Source organism: Sebastes umbrosus, chromosome 16 (genome assembly GCF_015220745.1).
Source record: "Sebastes umbrosus isolate fSebUmb1 chromosome 16, fSebUmb1.pri, whole genome shotgun sequence".
NCBI classification, from domain to species: domain Eukaryota; kingdom Metazoa; phylum Chordata; class Actinopteri; order Perciformes; family Sebastidae; genus Sebastes; species Sebastes umbrosus.
This window is the reverse complement of record NC_051284.1, coordinates 30,994,412-31,017,088: the sequence shown is the minus strand read 5'-3', so window position 1 is coordinate 31,017,088 and position 22,677 is coordinate 30,994,412. Positions and strand designations below refer to the sequence as shown.

At 42.1% G+C, this 22,677-nt stretch overlaps 1 protein-coding gene across 8 annotated transcripts in view; it reads right to left on the bottom strand.

The window, feature by feature from the left end:
• Nucleotides 1-22,677, bottom strand: part of LOC119504491 (neuronal PAS domain-containing protein 3) — a 317,816-nt gene that overhangs the window by 129,212 nt on the left and 165,927 nt on the right. For 7 of the 8 annotated variants that reach the window (XM_037796620.1, XM_037796619.1, XM_037796621.1 and 4 more), the window contains one exon: nucleotides 7,266-7,348. In XM_037796620.1, the coding sequence (XP_037652548.1) occupies nucleotides 7,266-7,348 (83 nt within the window). Of the gene's footprint in view, nucleotides 1-7,265; nucleotides 7,349-7,859; nucleotides 8,158-22,677 lie in introns of those variants that run through there. The other variant, XM_037796626.1, reaches the window with a different exon arrangement.

Sequence of the window (22,677 nt, the reverse complement as noted above, 5' to 3'; positions counted from 1 at the left end):
AACTTTTTAAACACCGTCTCCGCTTTCCAAAAATGTCACAGCCAGATGTCTCTCTTTGCATCTTCTATCTATCTGCCTGCTGTCTCTCTCTTTCTGTCCATGTCTTACGTGTCTTTCCCTCTCTTCTCGTTTCCTTGCCTCCATCTCTCCTAGCCTCCTTGTCTCTTTGCTGCAGATCGACAGGTCGTCCTCATCACACTGTGTGTTTGATTCTCACACTAAACAACCAAACAGACTGTGTGTGTTTTAACAGGTGTGATACCTCCCCCCCCCACCCCCTCCAGACACTCATCATGCCAGGTGCTCCGCCAGCCTGTCACCAACACAAACACACTTTCTTCCTCTTTGTCTCGTCGTTTCCTCCGTTCACTTTGTGACTTCACTAAAGACACACGGCGTCTTCCTCTTCCTCTTCATCAATCTCTCTCTAATTGTTCACTCTTTTTGGAGCGACACAGTTTACTTTATGACACCCCTCCCCCCTCCCTCTCTGTTTAATTAGTGTCCGTCTGTCCGCCGCCTCTTCATCTTCAAACGCCACATGGTGTCTTTAAAAACACCAAACATCAAGCTGCTCTTTAAAGTCCAAAAAAACACACTTCATCAGCAACAACTAAACTTCCTTCTACTTCCTGACCCGCTCACCTTAAAGGAGCAGTCCGCTCATTTGTTAGAGCTCGGGCCTTTACATTTATTAACGCAGTCGAAGGTTAGTTGTAATTTCAGAACAATATCTCCCTGCAGCTGCATCCCTCTTTAAAGAAAATAGAATAAAACGCTGGTATTACATGTTTCTGCAAACCACGGATACGTTGAATCGGGACGTTTCTGAACCAAAAATACATTTCATATTAACATTTCTACATACGTGTATATCAGCGTCATCGTATTTTAACTGCTGGTGGTGCTTTTGCTGTTTAGAAACTGTATTCAATTACGTTTAGGCAACACAACTACTGGGTTAGGTTTAGTAGAAGATCATGTTTTGGGTTCAAATAAGTGCGTTACTTTTAGTTTCACTTGGGATACGAACAGCGGCCTGTTGGATTAAAGTCAGTCCCGTGTTTGACCCATCCATCCACTTCGTCATCGTCCCTATGCAGACTTTGATTAAATGTATTTGTGATACGTCAAAAAAGCAGACATACATCGTTCGTAGCTATACCTATTTAGGAGGAATCTCTTTGCAAAGATTTGCACGCAGATTTTCCGTATTCCTGCAGCGCATTTTCTCATCAAACTGGTGAGAAACGGCTTTTATTCTGCACATTTTTAGTCAAATAAGGGATCAGATTAGGGATTTAAAAGGATCCAGATCTGATTAGTAAATCAGAAAATGTTGAACCTCAACTCAGACATCACTTGCTGTCGAAACTTACGTTTTCTGCTTAATAAAGATAACGTCGAGAGCTAAATGAAACCCTTCAGAGACACGGCGTCCACGTGTTTCCTCCACAGATCTCTATGGATGAGTAATAAAGTTCATACAAACACCAGCTTCACTCATTTCCTCCCACACACACACACACACACACACACACACACACACACACACACACACACACACACACACACACACACAGCAGCTCATACCTGACAGCAGAGCACACATGGAGCTTTACATCCTGTTTAATGACTGCACTCTCTCTCTCTCTCTCTCTCTCTCTCTCTCTCTCTCTCTCTCTCTCTCTCCCTCTCCCTCTCTCTTCATTAAGCGTTATCAACCTCTCTGGCCTAATCTCTCTGAAATTAGTGTCTGGTCTCTACCACCTAAGTGACTGGCTGGCATTCATTAGCGCTGCGTTTTAGCCAAATCAATCACGCCGCGCCCCGTCCGCCACGCTTTCTTAAAATGTCATCCTCAAACTTCTCACAATCAATTAAGCGGGAGATTAATGAGGCCAATTTGCCGCCAACACGTCGGCCTTCCTCCTGCGCTGAAAAGGCTACGCACACACACACACAAACACACACTCACAATGATGTAGAAACACACTGAATGATATATGTACATAGAGGAGACGAGCTGACACACACACACTGATAAATGACACACACACACATCGTTTCCTGCAGGAAGTGTGTTTGTCCTGAGAGCGCGCACTTTAAATAAACACAGAGAAGTCACTTCCTGTTTGATTAATAAAATAACATTGTTTTTATAATTTGTCTGATATTACAGGTATAAAACATGAAATATTGTCTAGATAGTTCATTTTGTACTGTGAGAGGAGAGTGAACGTATTAAGCTTTGACCTTTTCCCTCATTAATCTAATAATCTCTTATGACATTGATTCATTATTTTGCTCCTGAGAACAATTCAGCTTTTATAATTAGTTTATTTTAGAAAAACTCTGACACAAAGATCAAGGAGATAAAAAAAAGTGGGTCGATTTTCACTTTGTATGAAATTGTGCGTATAGATATAAAGTTGCTGCTGATTCAACCCGGTATCACAGGAAGGCGTTTAAATACCCCGACATTACACATATATTCTGGTCATGAGTACGCATTTTTGCCTTTTCATGTGTCATTTGTACGCCACGCAAAAGTCCGCACTTAGGTTTAAACAAGAAAACAACTTAGTAAGGGAAAACGGCATGGTTGGGTAAGTAAACTAAGTAAAACAATTACGTTACATTACATAACAACGCCTACTTAACTTACGTCACATACGCAACACTTAACTACTGACTTCAACTTACCAATTTAACTACATGACAAGCATACTTATTTAGACCCAAACCACCATCTTTTCCTAAACCTAACCAAGTTGTTTCCTTTGAACTAGGGCTGTCGGGGGAAGGAATTTCCCCTGCGGTGATAATGACTGGCTCAACAGTGCGATATGCGGTATTATTTCAACTTTTTTTTGTTTTTTTTGCAAATTACTTAATTTACCATGATTTCAATGATATATAAACAAGGCAAAAACTATTTTTTACGGAAACAACTACAGAAAACACGTGAAAAACGTCAACAAAACACGTCACTAATGTAACTTACAAAAGAAAACTCCGGTCAACAATGTTCACGAACACGTGTCTCCTGGTTAAAAGGCCTGTGTTTGTTGGACCCTCCCACCATAAGTGGTCTTTCTCGCTTTTTATACTACGTCACTAAGTCTTACCTTACCTTATCTTTAAATTGCAGTCAGTATAGGATACATGGCGTACAAAAGACACCCGGAAAGGTAAGTGGATGGGTCCAACAAGCAAGTGCTTTTGTTTAACTCACAACATTAAACACGTAAAGAGTGATGCCGAGGGGTCTGACAAAGGTGGGATGAGGACCGTATTGACTAACTTATTTGAACCCAAACCACAATCTTTTCCTAAACCAAACCAAGTTATATATAGTGCATGTAATGAGAGGAAACTGACAGGTGTAAAACTGACGCTAGAGCGGTACTTAGAACGTCATAGTTTGAAGCGTAGGGCCACTGACCAAGCGTCGGTATTTGACGAGTTGGGAGTGATATCGTGTTGGATGTTTCACATTAAAAGCATTCCACTGGTGAACAAGTGGGATGCTTTTAAGAAGTTAAAGGAAATGCAATATGTTTGTCAACATTAGCGGTGCTATTCTTTAATAAAAACAGGTCTAATCAACCAGATAGTCCTGTGATCTGTGCTGTTTGGTCAGTAAATCAGTTTTCAATACTGCAGGAAGGAACAGTACAAACAGAATGTAGTTATTAGAGGCAGGTCATATTTAAAAAGCAGCTTAATGTAGAGTACAATTTAAAACAAAGCTTAACACACACACACACACACACACACACACACACACACACACACACACACACACACACACACACACACACACACACACACACACACCTCCCTCCTCCAGGTGAGCGGAGGCCCACATTGTTCGTGTCACTTCCAATCTCACAGCTGCCTCAATCTGCCTCGGGATCTGCCTCATATGGTTGTCATAGCGACTCTCCAGGGATTATAACAAGGTATTATGGGATGTCTAGTGTCTCGAGCTGCAGGATCAGAACACGATGTTAACACACACACACACACACACAGAGCGTCTCGACACGGCGGCGGCGGCGGCGGCGGCGGCAATGCTCTGCTCAGCGCAGCGTGAGCGGATGCGCGGCGGCTCGGCTGCTCTCGGCTTGTTCCAGCCTCGTGTTAACACTCACACATGACAACATGATGTGCAGAGCGGCGGAAGAGGGGGAGAGTCGGTTGTCACGGCGACACGCTCTCTCTCTCTCTCTCTCTCTCTCTCGCTGTGGCTGTCTGCAGGATTAAAGCGGGACTGATAAAGAACAAACGCAACAACAAGGACTTGTGATAGATGTGGTTGCACTAATGCTCGCCGTCCTCCGCCTCGCTCTCTCCATCTTTCTACTACTGATACTCAGAGAGCGAGCCGTTTCCTTTACGGGCACAGCGCCCTCTAGCTGCCGGCCAGCTCAGATCAGATCTCAGACCAGTTTCTCTCTGACTCATCTCACCGGTAATGAAGCTATTTGAAGATAAAATGTGAATCCAAACTGCTGCCAGACACAAGAGAGAATGTGGACAGTAAAGTCACTGGTTTCTGAGCATGAAAGACTCGTCGTGTCCGCTCTGAAGACTTTATAAAGACGTCAACAAGCTGGTTTGATTGACAGTTCAGATTGTGAGAAAGAAAGGTGGATGAAACCGGCTCATGTGCTTTCTAAAACGACACTGACCTTTGGACGCCACGGCGGGCGTAAAACATGCATCGAGACGTTCATCAGCCGAGCACTTCTTCTACAATTAACAGCAGAAAAGGTCACTGCAGAGACAGACACATTATATGTAGAACAGATGTAGAACAGATGTAGAAGTGATATGAACACACTTAAAGCTAAATGAGAGAGAGCACACCTAAAAGCAGCGGTGGAAAGTACATTAACTATAGTACCATTTAGAGATACCTCTGCTGCTTTATACTTCTACTCAGATACATTTTAGAGACAAATACTGTACCTTTAACTTCACTACATTTATTCGACAACTTTATTTCCAACTTAAAGGTAGGGTGGTCGATGTTGGAAAGCTAGCATAATTTGAAAGTAGCATCGCCTCAGGAGCTCCGTCTAAACCCAAAAAATTACAAATCAATGACAGATATTGTCCAGAAACCCTCACAGGTACTGCATTTAGCATAAAACAATATGCTCACATCATAACATGGCAAACTGCAGCCCAACAGGCAACAGCAGCTGTCAGTGTGTCAGTGTGCTGACTTGACTATGACTTGCCCCAAACTGCATGTGATGATCATAAAGTGGGCATGTCTGTAAAGGGGAGACTCGTGGGTACCCATAGAACCCATTTACATTCACTGATCTGGAGGTCAGAGGTCAAGGGACCCCTTTGAAAATGGACATGACAGTTTTTCTTCGCCAAAATTGTGCATACGTTTTTGAGCGTTATTTAACCTCCTTCATGACCAGCAAGTATGACATGGTTGGTACCGATGGATTCATCAGGTTTTATAGTTTCATATGAGCAACCTAAAAATCACAAGTTGAGTTAATGCTTTAAAGAAATTAGTGGCGTTAAAACGAATTTGTGTTAACGAGTTATTATCGCGTTAACTTTGACAGCTCTATTTATAGCTTAAGATAAAACTTTATTAATCTCCAGGGGGGATACAAAGTAATTAAAATTAATGCAAGATTAAATTGATGAACACATTAATGCATCAATAATCATAATGCAATAATATAATATATATTATTCTGCATAAAGAGCACTTTTACTTTTGGTACTTTACGTCAATTTTGATTCCGATACTTTTGTATTTTTACTCGAGTTAAATTTTGTGTCACCGTCTCTCAAAGAGTTTGTGATGAATTCTTCATATCTGTGAGCAACGTTTCTGTCAGGATGCTCGAATATGATCATAAAAAAACTACAAGAAGATTAGAAAAGTGGATTTTTACACAGCGGAGGCTCACTGCTGTCAACCAGATAATAATAATAATAATAATAATAATAATAATAATAATAATAATAATAATAATAATAATAATAATCAGGTGTAACTGAAACAGATGCAAACACACACACACACACACACACACACACGCACACACACAGATTAGCAGCCTGTATCAGCGGTGGTATCGCGTCGTCAGCCTGGTTGTGATGTTAAAAGCTCAGCCTTTGGGCTGTATGTTAAACAGATAAGGAGTGGAGCATGTTAGGGATTAAAACTACAAGACACACACACACACATTTCACACACACACACACACACACACACACACACACACACACACATACACAAACCCGGGGGAGCAGCGATAACCCAGTCATTATCATACTTTCATAATTCCATTTAATAATTCAGCTAAGCCGCGGCGGCGGCTGGATGTTGAGGAATAATTGAAGTCGGCTGTGGTGAGAAATCTGAGGGTGAATTATGAGGAATCAGCACACTAATAATGTAAAGGTACATTATGAGGAATCATTTAGCTTCTGAAAAGCTCAAAGGCAAATTATAAGACTTAATTCTGATAACAAAATGGTGTGAAATCCTCATTCGGACACTAAATGTGACAGGATGTGGACCCCATCGTATTCTGGGGATTCAGGAATAACAGAAAATATCATTTCAGTTCATTAGGCCTCACTAATGAGGCTGTGATGCTCATTAAACACTAGAAAACAGACATATCTGACATTAATAGACACGTTAGCACTAGTGGGTCCTGAAGGTGGCGCCAGAGAAAAGGCCAGGTTGATACCCAAATCAAAACGGTTTATCCTGTACGGTGGCTATTTTAGGACATCTCAGGCTCAGTTCTTCATCATTTCATCTTTACGTTAAGTGTTGACACACCTCTTGGCAATGCTTGTTTTAATAATTCCTGCGATGTTAATAGAAATCAACAACATATCAGCGACTCGCCTTCTGGGGAACATAAATATACAGTATGTACCAAGTTCCTGAGCTCTTTCACAGCGATGCGACCAGCGCCATCCTTACAGCAACGATGCCAGCGTGGCTTAACACAAGCTTTACTAAGAAATCAATATCTGTGGAGGATTGTGCACGATATGAAGGAGGTTTAGGAGTGTACAGTGGATTGATTCTGCATCATGATGAGTGATGCAACGGTGCAAAAAACAACCAGAAATGATTCATCAGAAACCAAAATGATGCATTAGTCAACATGTGTCTTCAGACAGGCGTCCTGAAGTTTACTGTGTACGTCCTAAGATGTGTTCAGATGACGTCGACCTCCTTCAACAGTTCCTACCTGTAAAATGTGGCTGCCCAGGTGAGGTTCGAAGATCTCCGAGGCGACGGCGCTGGGACTCCTCCTTCGCTGGGAACCGATAGCTAAACACACATCACACACACACACACACACCAGCAAACACACATGCACACACACACACAAGGAGAGAGAAAGCACAGGACAGGACAGAAGAAGACCGGTGAGACTCAGACACATTGATACGAGCAAAGCTACACACACACACACACACACACACATGCATTCACACACACACACACACACACACACACACACACACACACACACACACACTAACGTTTATACAGCCTAGCGTGACGAACACACATGGCACAGGACAAGAGGAACCAGTGAAGTCAACTCTGCAGAACATTGTTGAACAGTGTGACGAGTTAGCATTGTTAGCCCCCCTCATTAAAACCAACAGGAACCGTTAGCTTCATTCTAATAAGGTTGCAACCGATCATATTCTACAACACGGATGACATGAGGAGCTAATAATGCTAACAAGTTAAACTTAGTGAAGTCAACCAGCAAAACTTTGGATTTCTACACAAAAGACATTTTATACAAAGAGAACATGAGAATATTTACATGCAAACACAGATCTGTTCCAGTTTAGCTGCACAATGATGGACATGTGGAGGTTTTGTGGACAGACGTAGAGTTCTTAGGAAGAGATTTGGGAGGCGGTTGCATGCAGTTAGGAGGAGGTCATGACAACATTATCAACTGGAACACTGCAGCAGGACGTTATCATCACTAAAACCAAACATGAGGGCTCAAGATAACAAGATAAGTCCCTCAGTGGTCACAGATACCAAACAGAGCTCTCTCTCTCTCTCTCTCGTTCATTATCTCTTCGCCATCTCTTTTTATCATTCTCATCTTTCTACCCATCACTGTTCATCTCTGGAGAAAGAGAGAGAAAGAGAAAGAGAGAGAGAGAGAGAGAGAGAGAGAGAGAGAGAGACGGTCAGTGAAAGGCAGAAAAGAGAGAAATGTTTTATAGCTTTCTAAAATTTCTCCCCGAGGGCAAAACTCAGAGAAACAGAAAGTACAACAGCCAGAGAGAGAGAGAGAGAGAGAGAGAGAGAGAGGGGAGGTTATATGTGATATATCTGCCCTCAGGTTAAACTGTCTCTCTCTTTCCCAAAAGAAGACAAAGCCAGAAAGTGTGAAAGACATACAGAAAGAGAATTTGAATATTTAAAAACTTCCCTTTATCACCAATATTCAATCACACTAATGTACGTCTACGTCATTCAACCATAAACATACTGAAGAAGAGAAGCAGAAACCAAAACGTACATACTTCTTTCATACTTCTTTCTGATTGTATATAAACAACGAGGCTGTAAAGGAGGACGAGTCGACGCGATGACGTTTAGTAGTCTCATTTAGCCACTTGTTAGCAACCGCCTTTTTTAAGACACATAAAAGTTCAGAATTCCCCAGTGGGATCTTTAATGATCTATTTTATGTCTTAGAACAAAACGTTAAAATCTCTTGTGTTAACCACAGACCTAGACCCAGAACTATAAACCCATTCAAAGAACCCGTTGACTTCCAGACGAGGGAACAGGAAGTGCTAACATGCTAACTCATTTATGGGTTTTAGGACTCATTCCTGCAGCGCTCTATTAGAGATGTACCGATACCGATACCGGTACCGATACCAGTATCGGGTATCGGGTCCGATACTGTGCTCATGTGCTCATGTACTCGTACTCGCAAAACGGCTCCAATACATCGGCACCGATACCACATTACGGCAGCGTGACTTTAACTTCTCGTCACCATCTTTCGGGTCCTATCGCACGCTCACGCTCCACCTCCCCGACGGGCGAGACGGGCATGCCGGCCCTCACTTTCATTGCGCCACGGGGTTTTGCTTGCACCCTCTGACTCGCGCGTGCGTTAGACTCCTTGTCCACGGCCCTGGGAAGTGGCGAGGTCCGGGCGGGGAGCGCTTTAAAGCCACCTTCGCCCCGAGCCTTTCCAAGCCGACCTAGAGCCGGTGGCGGCGCACCGCCTCGTATGTTGCTCACACCCTGCACTCGGTCTGAAAGAAAATAGTATCGGTTCATCCCTACACTCTATTGTTGCCTTTTTTGTATTTTGTTGTTTTAGTCTTCTGTACATGTAACTTGTTGCTTATTGCATTTTAAAATGCTGAAAAAGTTTTTTTTTTTTTAAATAATAGTTTAATTTAATAATAAGAGTTTAATTTAATAATAATAGTTTAATTTAATAATAAGAGTTTAATTTAATAATAAGAGTTTAATTTAATAATAAGAGTTTAATTTAATAATAAGAGTTTAATTTAATAATAAGAGTTGTTTTTTTTTTAAATAGAGTTTATTAAATTAAAATCCTGTTGCCTCGAGACAAACAAAAAACACAGCGGCATGAACAAACAAAAGTGGGCCGGACCAAGAGACAGCGAGACATTAGTAGAGTGTTAACCAGACAGTGAGACAGTTTGAGACAGACAGACAGAGAGACAGAGAAACAGACAGAGAGACAGACAGGCAGACAGAGAGACACACACAGATAGAGAGACGGACAGAGAGACAGAGAGACAGACAGACAGAGACAGACAGATAGATAGAGAGAGAGAGAGAGACAGACAGACAGAGAGACAGACAGATAGAGAGACAGACAGATAGAGAGACAGAGAGACAGACAGATAGAGAGACAGAGAGATAGACAAATAGAGAGACAGAGAGACAGACAGATAGAGAGACAGAGAGACAGACAGATAGAGACAGACAGATAGAGAGACAGACAGATAGAGAGACAGAGAGACAGACAGATAGAGAGACAGACAGATAGAGAGACAGACAGATAGAGAGACAGAGAGACAGGGAGACAGACAGACAGACAGACAGACAGACAGAGAGACAGACAGATAGAGAGACAGACAGATAGAGAGACAGACAGACAGACAGACAGACAGATAGAGAGACAGACAGACAGAGAGACAGACAGATAGAGAGACAGACAGATAGAGAGACAGACAGATAGAGAGACAGACAGACAGAGAGACAGACAGACAGATAGAGAGACAGACAGATAGAGAGACAGACAGACAGACAGAGAGACAGACAGACAGAGAGACAGACAGATAGAGGGGTATTAAAGCTCACTAAAAGAGAGATTTTTCTGCCCTGAGGTAATTTTCTCCTCTCTACACAACCTCCGTCCTCGTCTCCCTGCAGACCTCATTACACTGAATTTAAACACACTCACCCTCCTGTCGGTTTCTTTTTGGGAGGGGGGGGGGGGTGTAATAGGCTCAATTAATGATGTAATGAAATGCTCTTGTGAACGAGAGTCTTTTAAAGACGGGGTGAGGAGAGAGAAGACAGAGGAGGAGGAGCCCGACCTCACGGGAACATCAGACTTATTTACAGAGAAATAAATGTTGTTGTTTAAAGTGTGATGATCCAGAGTGAACCGGGAGGACTCAAACACGTCACTTTCTATAGTAAAGACAAGAAAACAGGATCAAAACTTCATCTGATCACATCGATTGAGTCTAAAGTTAATCCAGAATAACTACGGCGGCATTTTGTAAATGATTAAAGACTAATCTGAAGTGAAGTAAAAATAGATAATCACTAGTTTCTGTTGAGACGATTTGTGGAAATGTTTGTTTTAAAAGGGGGGGGGGGGGGGAGGAGGAGGAGAAGGAAGAGGACGAGGAGGCTGATGATGTGAAGAAGAGGAGAGGTGAAGAATAACAAGATATGGGGACTCTGAGGAGGAGGAAGATGAGGAGAAGGAAGGACCAAGGTGTTAGGAACGATGGGAGGAAGGAGGAAGAGGAAGAGGAGGAGGAGCTGAGGAAGGTGAAGAAGACGATAAGAGGGAGTAGAAGAGGAGGAAGAATATGACGAAGAGGGGTAACAGGAATTAAGAGGGGAATGAAAAGGTGAAGAAGAACAAGGAGAGTCAGCAAGAGGAGGATGGGCAACGATGAAGAGGAGGGGAGCAAGATAGAGAGATACTGAGGTAAGGAGAGGACGGAGAGTAGAAGGAAGATGAAGAGGAGGGGAAGAGGTGAAAAGGGGAAGACAAGAGGCGAAGTAGGAAGACAAGGTGTTAGGAAGCTGTGAGGAAGGAGGAAGAGGAGGAGAAACAGAGTGAGGAGGTGAGAGAGCTGAGGAAGTTTAAGAAGAAAGAGGAGAGTCAGCAAGAGGACGATGAAGAGGAGGGGAGCAAGATAGAGAGATACTGAGGAGGGGGTGAGGTAGGAAGAGGAGGGAGAGTTGTAGGAAGATGAAGAGGAGGAGTAGAGGTGAAAAAGGGGAAGACAGGGAGGTACGACGACAAGAGGGGAAGGAGGAAGAGAAGGTGTTAGGAAAGCTGGGAGGAAGGAGGAAGAGGAGGTGGAATATGATGAAGAGGGATAACAGGAAGTAAGAGGGCAATGAATAGGTGAAGAAGAAAGAGGAGGGTCAGCAAGGACAATGAAGAGGAGGCACAGAGGGGGAGGAATGGGAGAAAGGAGGTAAAGGGGGAAGACAGGGAGGTACGATGACGAGAGGAGGAAAAGAAGGATGGAGTATGCAGAGAGGAGGTGATGAAGAGGAGGCGAGGGAAGAGGAGAAGAAAGGGAAAAACAGGTGTGGGTGAGAGGAAGGCGAAGAGAGAAGAAGAGGAGGAGGAGGATAGAGAGGAGGTGGCAGGAAGTGATGGAGGAGGGATAGAGAGAGGTAGAAGGGGAGGAAGATGAGGGTGAGCAGGAGGATGAAGACTGAGAAAGAGGAGGTGGCGGGATGAAGAGGAGGAGCTGAGGGAGGGGAGTGATAAAGAGGGAGAAAAAGGTACTATTTCTGAAGAAGTTAGTAAGTCTACTAAAAAGCCGACATCTTCTATTTGTCTCTGTCCGTCATGTGACCTTCACCTCGCAGGTCAGCGCCGTGTGTTGAGCGTCTCCAGAGGAGGAAGAGGAGAGTAAAAGAGGATGAAGAGGAGGAAGATCAACACATGAAGGCCAGAGAATAACAATGACAACCTCCCTCTCTCTCTCTCTCCCTCTCTCTCTCTCTCTCTCTGGTTCGGCCTCGCTGCTGGTAAACAACTAGTGTGTGTGTGTGTGTGTGTTCAGCTAACCCCTCCAGCGATGCTCTGAGCGTTTAGCCGTCAAAGTGTGTGTGCATGTGTGTGTGTCTGCAGTGAGACCTCTGAACCTGCAGCACACACACACTCCTGAGAGACGTGGTAACAAACAAAGATCCTGATCCTGCAGGACGAGTCCAACGTACACGCACGCACGCACGCACGCACGCACGCACGCACGCACGCACGCACGCACGCACGCACGCACGCACGCACACACACACACACACACACACACACACACACACACACACACACACACACACACACACACACACACACACACACACACACTGTATATTTACTGTTCAATACAAAAGAAATTAAATAAATACACTGGGACTGTTAATCAATTAAAATAGTTAATCGCGATTAATTAATCACATGTTTTATCTGTTCTAAATGAACCTTAAAGGGAGATTTGTCCAGTATTTAATCCTCTTATCAACATGGGAGTGGACAAATATGCTGCTTTATGTAAATGTATGTATATATTTATTATTGTAAATCAATTAACACAAAACAATGACAGATATTGTCCAGAAAATATTTTAATTGATTGACAATTGTAAAATAAATGTAAAGAACAAACTTCTTGAAAATATTCAAAATTGTGTGTGTGCGCGTGTGTGTGTGTGTGTGTGTGTGTGTGTGTGTATGTTTGTTTGTGTGTGTGTGTGTGTGTGTGTGTGTGTGTGTGTGTGTGTATGTTTGTGTGTGTGTGTGTGTGTGTGTGTGTGTGTGTGTGACCATCTCATTGGAAAGTCAATTTAACTTTGGTCTCTCAAAGTCAGACATTACTGCTGTTGTTAATTTATTTTCTTGTTTAATATGAAATTGGCAACAAACCAGCGATCCAGTGTGTGTGTGTGTGTGTGTGTGTGTGTGAGAGAGAGTGATCATGTAGGTGTGTATTAGAGAAGGAAAAGTATTTGTGTGTGTGAGAGAGAGAGAGAGAGAGAGAGAGAGAGAGAGAGAGAGAGAGAGGACGGATTGGTACTGTTACACAAATTGCCAATTCAATTAGCGGTAGGTGTAAGAACACTGGAGAGAGGAAGAGAGAGAGAGAGTAGCTGTAGAGAGAGGGAGGGAGGAAGAGAGAGAGAGAGAGAGAGAGAGAGAGTAGCTGTAGAGAGAGACAGGGAGGGAGGGAGGGGGGGGGGGGGGAGGGAGGAAGGGAAGAGAGAGAGAGAGAGAGAGAGAGAGAGAGTAGCTGTAGAGAGAGGGAGGGAGGAAGAGAGAGAGAGAGAGAGAGAGAGAGAGAGAGTAGCTGTAGAGAGAGAGAGGGAGGGAGGGAGGGGGGGGAGGGAGGGAGGAAGAGAGAGAGAGAGAGAGAGAGAGAGTAGCTGTAAAGAGAGGGAGGGAGGGAGGGAGGGAGGGAGAGAGGGAGGGCGGCCATGTTGGCAGAATGTCAGAGCCAATTTATCAAGACCTAACAAAGGACTTGAGGGATGAAGAGAGAGGAGGAAGGAAGGTAGGGGGGAGGACTGAAGGGAAGGAAGGAAACATCGACAGGTTGATAGAAGGAAGGAAGGAAGGAAGGAGGACTGAAGGGAAGGAGGGACAGGAGGAGGAAGTGAGGGATGGCTGAGGGAAGGAAACATCGACAGGTTGATAGAAGGAAGGTAAGAAGGAAGGAATGAAGGAGGGATGAAGGGAAGGAGGGACAGGAGGAGGAAGTGAGGGAGTGCTGAGGGAAGGAAACATCGACAGGTTGATAGAAGGAAGGAAGGAAACATCGACAGGTTGATAGAAGGAAGGTAGGAAGGAAGGAAGGAAAGAGGACTGAAGGGAAGGAGGGACAGGAGGAGGAAGTGAGGGAAGGTAGGAAGGAAGGAAACATGGACAGGTTGATAGAAGGTAGGAAGGAATGATTGAGGAATTAAAGACGGACTTAAAGACACTCTGAGGAGGTTGTGACCACTAGCAGCGCCATGAAGCAACGTTTGTATCTCACATACATCCTATCTGATGTTTTCACAATATTCATCTTTAGTTTTTTTAAACAAATGAATCATTTATCTTTAATAAAAGGTTTCAGATTCTAACATGAAGTGGTGTAAATGTGTTTAGTGAACCTGAGGAGAACGCCTCACTGTTCCAGAGTAATCACTGACAGAGACGCTCTCAGAGACTCACTCAGCCTCCCGGAGATGTTTAAAAAGTCATCAGCAGTGGACATTTGTTTTAATTAGTGTCTCTTTAAAGGCGTCTTTCAACCACTTTAACTTTTCATGAGCGGCTCTGCTTAATAATCCATGTTCTCTCTTTTTACCATCATCAAACTTTAACCGTCTGACTGGTCGGCTGGAACAACCTCTCACACACAGCGACTCTCTCTCTCTCTACAGAGAAACAGAGGGAGTGAATGTATGAATAGTTGATTATCACAGATCATCACCTGATATCATCTGGATTAGCTTTAAAAAGAGATTATTTAACTTCCTGCTGAACAGCAGCCGCTGTGGCAACGAGGGGAACTTACAGGATAACGGTACAATCAAGGTTCTCTTGAGTCTTTTTAACGCACTGGGAAGCCCTCCATGTCTAACTATGACGATCTATTACGGTCACAGTTTGAAACTCGTGGTTAACGTTGTGAATTCAGACTAAACTACTTGTTTAGGTTTAGGAAAAAATCATGGTTAGGGTTAAATAAGTATGTTTGTTATGTAAGTTAAGTTGCGTAGCCTACATCAGGTAAGCAGTCAACGTTGACTTTGTGCAACGTATCCTCAAACAACGGTTCATATGGTATCTTACGGAAAGTTATTTTGTTATTTTTCGTGCGTTTTCCTACAAAATGTCCGGCAACACGAGCGATTCATGCACCGGCGGTGTTTAGGCAACTAAACTACTTAGTTTGGTTTAGGAAAAGGTCGTGGTTTGGGCTAAAATAACTACTGAAGTGGCATTAAATTACACTTACATGGATTACATCTGAATTGATTATGTGGGTTATATACGAATTAGGGTCCTGACACACCAAGCCGACGGTCGGCTGTCGGACAGTTTGGGGCTGTCGGACAGTTTAGGGCCGTCGGTGAGCGTCTGTCGGTCTAGTTTGTGCGGTGTGTCCTTCACCGTCGGCTCTAGTCTGCCCTTGTCAGAGTTTTTTTCGGCCGATTCAGCATGTTGAATCGCCGGCGGAGCTCGTCGGTGAGAGAAATCACTCTGATCGGCTGTTCAGCTGAAACGTATCCGTGTACAAGAAGAGAAACGGACGTGAGGAAAGCAACCAAATGAGTAAAGTCAAGAGGACACACACAGAGGACTCTTCTCACACACGGATATTATTCACAGCAACATGAACATCTGGAACGAGGCTAAGTGGTGAGTGAGAGTGGTGTGAAAATGGTTTCATGTACGTATCATAACGGCTTGTATATCCGCCGTCCTCGGTCTTCCTGTTTCTCTTTCTGAGTGATGAATACAGACTACTGCCGCCTGCTGGTGTGGAGAGTTATTTCCTCTCACGCAGGAGCAGAACGTACGTGGTAGTCGGCCGTCGCCTCTAGTCTTTACGGTGTGTTTGAGTGCAACTTTTTGGCCAAGACAAAGGAGACGTGAGGCAACGCAACTGGTGGCCTTCATCGCTGCTAGTTCTCTGATGTCGGGTTGGTGTATCTGGACCTTTATAGTGCATTACATTTCGTAGATATAGCTCTATAGACTCGTCATCCTCCAAACGCAGACTTTGTTGTTGTTTTACTTTGAGATCATTTCAATGTTGGCCTGTATGTGTTTTAACAAATAACTCTTACAAAACTACCTAGTTCAGTTTAGCAAAAAAAAAAAACATGGTTTGGCTTAAAATGACTGAAGAACTGTTACGTTATCAAGCTACGGACGTATATTATAATAAGTGAAGTGAGTTCAGTTGTAAGGAAACGTAATTTTTAGGAGACACAGCTGGATATTCCATAGTTACAAATGCTCTGATTCCATTATTTTCTCAGTCTTAATATCTTTACAGGTGTAACTGCCTCCCCATTCTGCCTATATAACAGTACAGATCTTTGGTATAAAGCTCTCTCTCTCTCTCTCTCTCTCTGTTACACATTACAAAGTTTACAGCTCGTCACATAAACGAGAGGCAGTGAGCCTAAAGGAGACTCTTTCCTCCTGAAATGAGATGTTGGGGCCGATTAACTCTGGCAGAGTCGCTCCACTAAACCTGCATTATTTCACTGTTTAAACTCCTTCAGTGAGACTTTAACTGTTCAGCGCTGAGATGTTTTACAGTGAGACAGCCTGCGGGCCTGAGAGCAGGAGGAGGCACTTTAAATACACAAGTTAACGTGCAACACGGCGGTTTTCACTCTTATATAAGGCCTTTGTCCTCTTCTGGTTGGTGCTATTTGACTTAAAGTTTTCACTCTTTATCTTCTGTAAAGCACTCGTAATCATTGTGTCAGAATGGGACAGAATTCATTTCACATTTACTGTAAATGACAAGTTTTAAATTCAAGGTTTAAGAAGGATTCATGAAATGTTTGATCACAGATTTTACCTTTAAGATGTCAATAGGATAATCTGGATTTAAATGAGATAATTTCTAATGCAGAAAAAACGTTGTTGTCCCAAACTCGACACGATGAAAATGTTGATAATTAGAATCAGAAAAGAGCAGAACATTATATTCCTACAAGAGAAGAAGCAGAGGAGACAGAGATAAAAAAGAAACCCTTCCTCGGAGTTGAACCGGCGCTTTCAGAGTCGGTAACATCACCAAATGAGCGTTGAATTGCTCCGTAATTTCCCGCTTGTGTTGAATAATTCAGCAGTTATCGTTCAATGATCAGACTTAACTGGAAATCAGAGCAGGGGGTGAATGAGAGAGAGAGAGTGGGTGGTGGAGAGAGAGAAGAAACAACACAGAGAGGTTGTGAATGAGGTCATCATGTGGACAAGGTCACCGTCAGCTCAGAGGGTCAACTCGGACTAACTGTTGTTTTCTTCTGGTGAGTATTTAGAGATTAAATATATAACATGTTTTGTTTCTGTTCGTTTTCTTCTCTTTCACATTTGGAAATTAATTGACTGACAAGGCAGCAAAACTTCATGATAACTGGAGTGAAAACGTGGATCTGTTCTGCTGGTTTGCAGGTAAGAATGTTGAATTTGAAGCTCAGTAATCTCAAGGTTCAATTACTAGCTTGCTCCAAAGCTTCTTAGAAAATGAGCTCAGGTGTAGGAATATCATGAGAACTTCGGTACCAAGTCGATGCCAAAGTTCTGAAAACATGACGGTGCTCGTTTTTTTACAGTACCGCAGGAACCGTCGGGGCTTGAGACTAACAGCGTCCCGTCGTCACGGGGATGATAGAAAATGTGTTTGGGACGCAGTTAACTCGATATCGGATGAAATGTATAAAGAGTTGTCACTGCAGGACACAGCAATGCTCAAACACAAGCACAAGTTTTACACTACCTAGCTATCAAGCAGCTATCAAGCCGCTAGATAGACTGAGAACTGAGAACAACAGTATTATCAATATCATGAGCAATACTACTTTTTCCATTCTCATGTGCAATATCAATATTAACGTCCATCATGTGCAATGTTACTTCCTTTTCTGTTTTCAGCTTACTTTACATTTTATTATTTTACGTATCTTATGTACTTATTTTACTAAATGTATCTAACTTTATTGATATTCTATTAGGCACTGATGCTAGAAATAGTACTTTTTATTTTATACACTCAAACTTGTTGTAATTTTGAGCAATCTCTGGCATAAGAACTGTTTTTTGTTTACATTTTCATTTTTATTTATCATTGTTGTAGGTCTATGGTACGACGGTATGACGGAGTATCAGGGCCACATCGAGGAAAAAAATTAAATCTGAGATTTTGAGAATAAAGTCATAATATTACTAGAAAAAGTCATAATATTACTAGAAAAAAGTCATAATATTACTAGAATAAAGTCATAATATTATAAAGTAGTAATTTTACGTGTCTTTTTCCTTTTTTTAAAGTTCTGACTTTATTCTCGTAATATAACGACTATTTTTCTTGTTAAATTATGACTTTATTCTCGTAAAGTTATGACTTTATTCTCGTTATATTACGAGTACTTTATTCTGTAAATCTCAGATGTTTTTTCCCTCAATGTGGCCCTAATACTCCGTAGTACATTTGCACTTTGGCCCTCACTGCATTAGACTTATATACTATATACTTAGACTATAAACTGTGTTACCTTCATCACAATGATCAAATGTTTTGCAGCTCCAGAAAATGGTTCTTGATAGTAAAGGTTGCTGACCCCTGGTTTAAACTGATCACATATTGGAAATCGAAATGATTACTTTTCTCACCTGTAAAAACGTTAAAAGGTAAAAACTGTCGACGGGCCACACTAAGCAAAAATAATGTCACTTCCACTCTGAATGGAAGTGAGAAAACAACATGACACAATGCGGACACACCCGAGTTCAGGTAAAGAATAAGATGAATATGTTGTATGTGTAACTTAGATGTAGGGTTGCATATTCCTAAAAGATTCTTTGTCAGGAGGTTATACTGAAAGGTATTCTGTAGTTATTCTAAAGTGTTTTGATGTAACCTGGATTCCTATTGGTCGCCTCAAACCTTCAGCAACCTGATTAAGACTTCCTGTAAAGTCTCAATCAACCAACACACCTCGTCTGTCTCTCTCCAGTTACGTCTTCATCGTCTCTTCTCTATGCTGAACTTCATTACTTTGCTCTCTCTCCATGACATCCCTCTGCTGTCGCTACCACACTTCTAACACACGCGCACACACAAACACACCACTTCCTGTGTGTGTGTGTGTGTGTGTATGTGTATAATCATCTCTGCTGTCTCTTCACTTGGCTGAGTGCCAGCTGGTGTGTGTTGGAGTCAAGGACAAAAGAGGACAAAGAGAGACAGAGAGAGAGAGAGAGGTAAAGCAACAGAGTGACGACATGGAAGAAGACAAATGGGGACAGAGGAAGGGGACGGATGTGAGGGGACGGACGAGAGGAAAACAGGACGGAGAGAGAGTAGATAGATGTCTGTAGTTGTTATTCTGAGCTCATGTTTGTCTGTTTGGGGAATAAAAAGTTTAAATATGTGAATGTGATGTTGATGTATGTGTTTATGTATAAAGCAACAAACCGCCTCTAAAGTATAAATCTTTAAATCATAGTGGACATAAACATCATCACAAGTCATTACGTGTTTAATCCGACTGTCCTCAAAGTAAAGAGGGGGACGCCTCGGACTCATAACTCTGATTCAGTCTTTTAGGTTTGGTTTTATGAGTCAGCGTTCTGGCTCATCCTGCCTTCTTCAGGAAAAAAAGCCAATAACTTAAAACTGAATCCACTTTTATGAGTCAGTAAATCAAAAGGTTTTAAAGTCTCTGTTTTATACTATTAACTCTGGTCCACGTCTCCGGGGTTCATTGTTACAGCAGAAATAGAAAAGTGATTCTGTCCTCCACAATTCAAACACCAATAGACCCTTTATGTGTCATGATGAGGTCACGGTGTTAGCTGGAGGCTGGTCGGACGGCTGGCTACTTAGCCAGCTTAGCTCGCTAATTCCACCACGCTACAGGAAATGAGCCCACGGCGGACAGCGCCGGGTCATGGTCCCTCTGCCGCACTCCTCGCCGCTATGAGACGACTTCACCGGGAGGAGAGCAGGCGTTAGCTAGCTAGCTCGTCAGTGAATACAGGCCAGTTAACAAAATAAGAGCACGGTTATGTTAGTTGTTGTGTGCTTTGTTGATTTGATGTTGGTGTATGCATGTGTGTGTGTTCTAAACAGTCAGTCTGGGGTGGGACTACTACTACTAATACTAAATAATAATAATAATAATAATAATAATACATTTATCTGAAAAATAAAAAAATTATAAATAAATAATATATATATATATATTTTATTTTATTTGTTTAAAATATAAATAAAATAAACTTAATCGAGCTAAGGGGAAAAGGAAATAAATACATAAAAAGGCATAACAAATATATATATATAGGATATATATTTATAATAATAATAATAATAATACATTTATTTGAAAATTATAAATAAAACATAATATATAAAATAAATAAACTTAAACAAGCTAAGGGGGAAATAAAATATAAACATAAATACATGTATTTACTTTAAAAAAAGATAATAATACATTTAATTGAAAAACATAAATAAAAAATAATAAATAAAATAAATAAACTTAATCGAGAAACGATTATATATATATAATATATATATATATTTATATTTACGCTAATAATAATAATAATAATTTAAAAAGATAAATACAATTACTAAAAACAATAATAAATATAATTAAATAATAGGTAAAATTATTTAACTTAAAATAATAATAAAATATAATGTACACTAATACTAACCCTACCTAAAGGTAAAAAAAAAAAAATGTGTGAAATGTTGGTGACATTGAAGGAGAGGAGACGGACATGTCCACCGTCAGACTGCTGATACTGTGTGTGTGTGTGTGTGTGTTTGTGTGTGTGTCAATCCAAAGCCTCATGAGATTTGAGGCTTCTCTTGTGTCTGAATTTGTTGTCAGAGTACATGATCGGCTTCTCACACACACACACACACCAGCGCACGCACACACACACACACACTAACACAGCGAGGGTTCAGTGAGGCAGGAAGGTATCGGCACTGAGGGAATACAAGGAGCAGACAGTAATTAGGAAGCAGCCTACTGTACCACACACACACACACACACACACACACACACACACACACACACACACACACACACACACACACACACACACACACACACCCACCCACACCCACCCACCCACCCACACACACCCACACACACACACACACACACACACACACACACACACACACACACACACACACACACACACACACACACAGTGTAATTAGGTAGGGGCCCTGATGCCCCAGTGGTGAACTGAACAAGCCCCTGAATACCCGCACTGGGAACGGCTGAACACCATAATACGTGGGAAAAGGGCGTGAACACACTCACACACACACTCACATTCTCTCTCACACACACACACACACACACACACACACACACACACGGAGGCGTACGTTAATTAAGTGGCAGCCTACTGTGCGTGAAGGGAACAAGGCGGTGGACGGCCGCTGTGGGAGTGTACGTGGACCAGCAGCAGTCAGGATTAACAGGAGACGACCTGCCAGCGCTGAACACCAGCACACCGCTCACTCTCCGCTTCTCTTCTTCTTCTCTCTCTACATTTCACTGTTTGGTTCTTATTATTAAACCCACCTCACACACACTCATACAACGTGTTCGTGTCTGCAAGCAGATTATTCTTTAAATGTGAGCGTCTCATTTGGATACGGGGTGAGAGATCTCCTCCGTATCTGTCCTCCATCTAAACATGTCACTTTGTAGACACCTGATAAAACATTCATCACTTTAAATCAGTTCACTTTCAGGTTTCTGGAGCAGCATCGGATGAAACCAGCAGCTCTAGCGCGGTTGCAAATTCCAACAACAATGCATTTTGAAATGAATCCAGCTCTGACTGACTTCTTTACGGTAACGGCATCATTGTATTTGGAGCCATTCGTGCAAAACTGGCCGTAACATGCACCTAAAATATCCTTAAACTACGCAGAATTCAGCAAGGAACTAAAACTGAGACCAAAACAGATTTGAAAATGAAGGACAATGAAGACACGTTTTCTCTTTTACCAGCCAAATGTGACATTTAAAGTGGAAATAATCCTTTAAATCACATTGTTATTTAGTTACTACGAGCTGGTATTTGGTATATTTGAACTAAATCAGCCACTAATGATGGAAGGAGTACTCAGATAATTTACTTAAGCAAAGAGAATCTTATAGTCTAACAATACAAGTAAAAGTCCTGAATTCAAAATGGCACTTAAGTAGAAGTACAAAAGTATTAGCATACAAAATGTAAGTATCAAAAGTGAACATACTCTTTATGCAGAATGGTTCCTTTCACAATGTTATGTCATTATAGAATATTAAATAGCCCTCTTTCCTGTTAGTAACCATGGTGAGGTATTTAAGTGGAGGTAGATTAACTCTCTGAACACGTTAGTTAACGCTGGATAGCAAGTATTGTTGTCTTGTTTTATTTTAACGATGGCTGAAGAAAATCCTAGTTTCTCTCAACATGTGCCGTCACCCACTCTCCAGGATCACCAGTGGTAGTTGAGAAAGTTAACGTTAACCAACGGGACCAGATTAGCCGACCCCTACGCCAACGGCAGCGCTGTAAAGATAAATGGAGGGC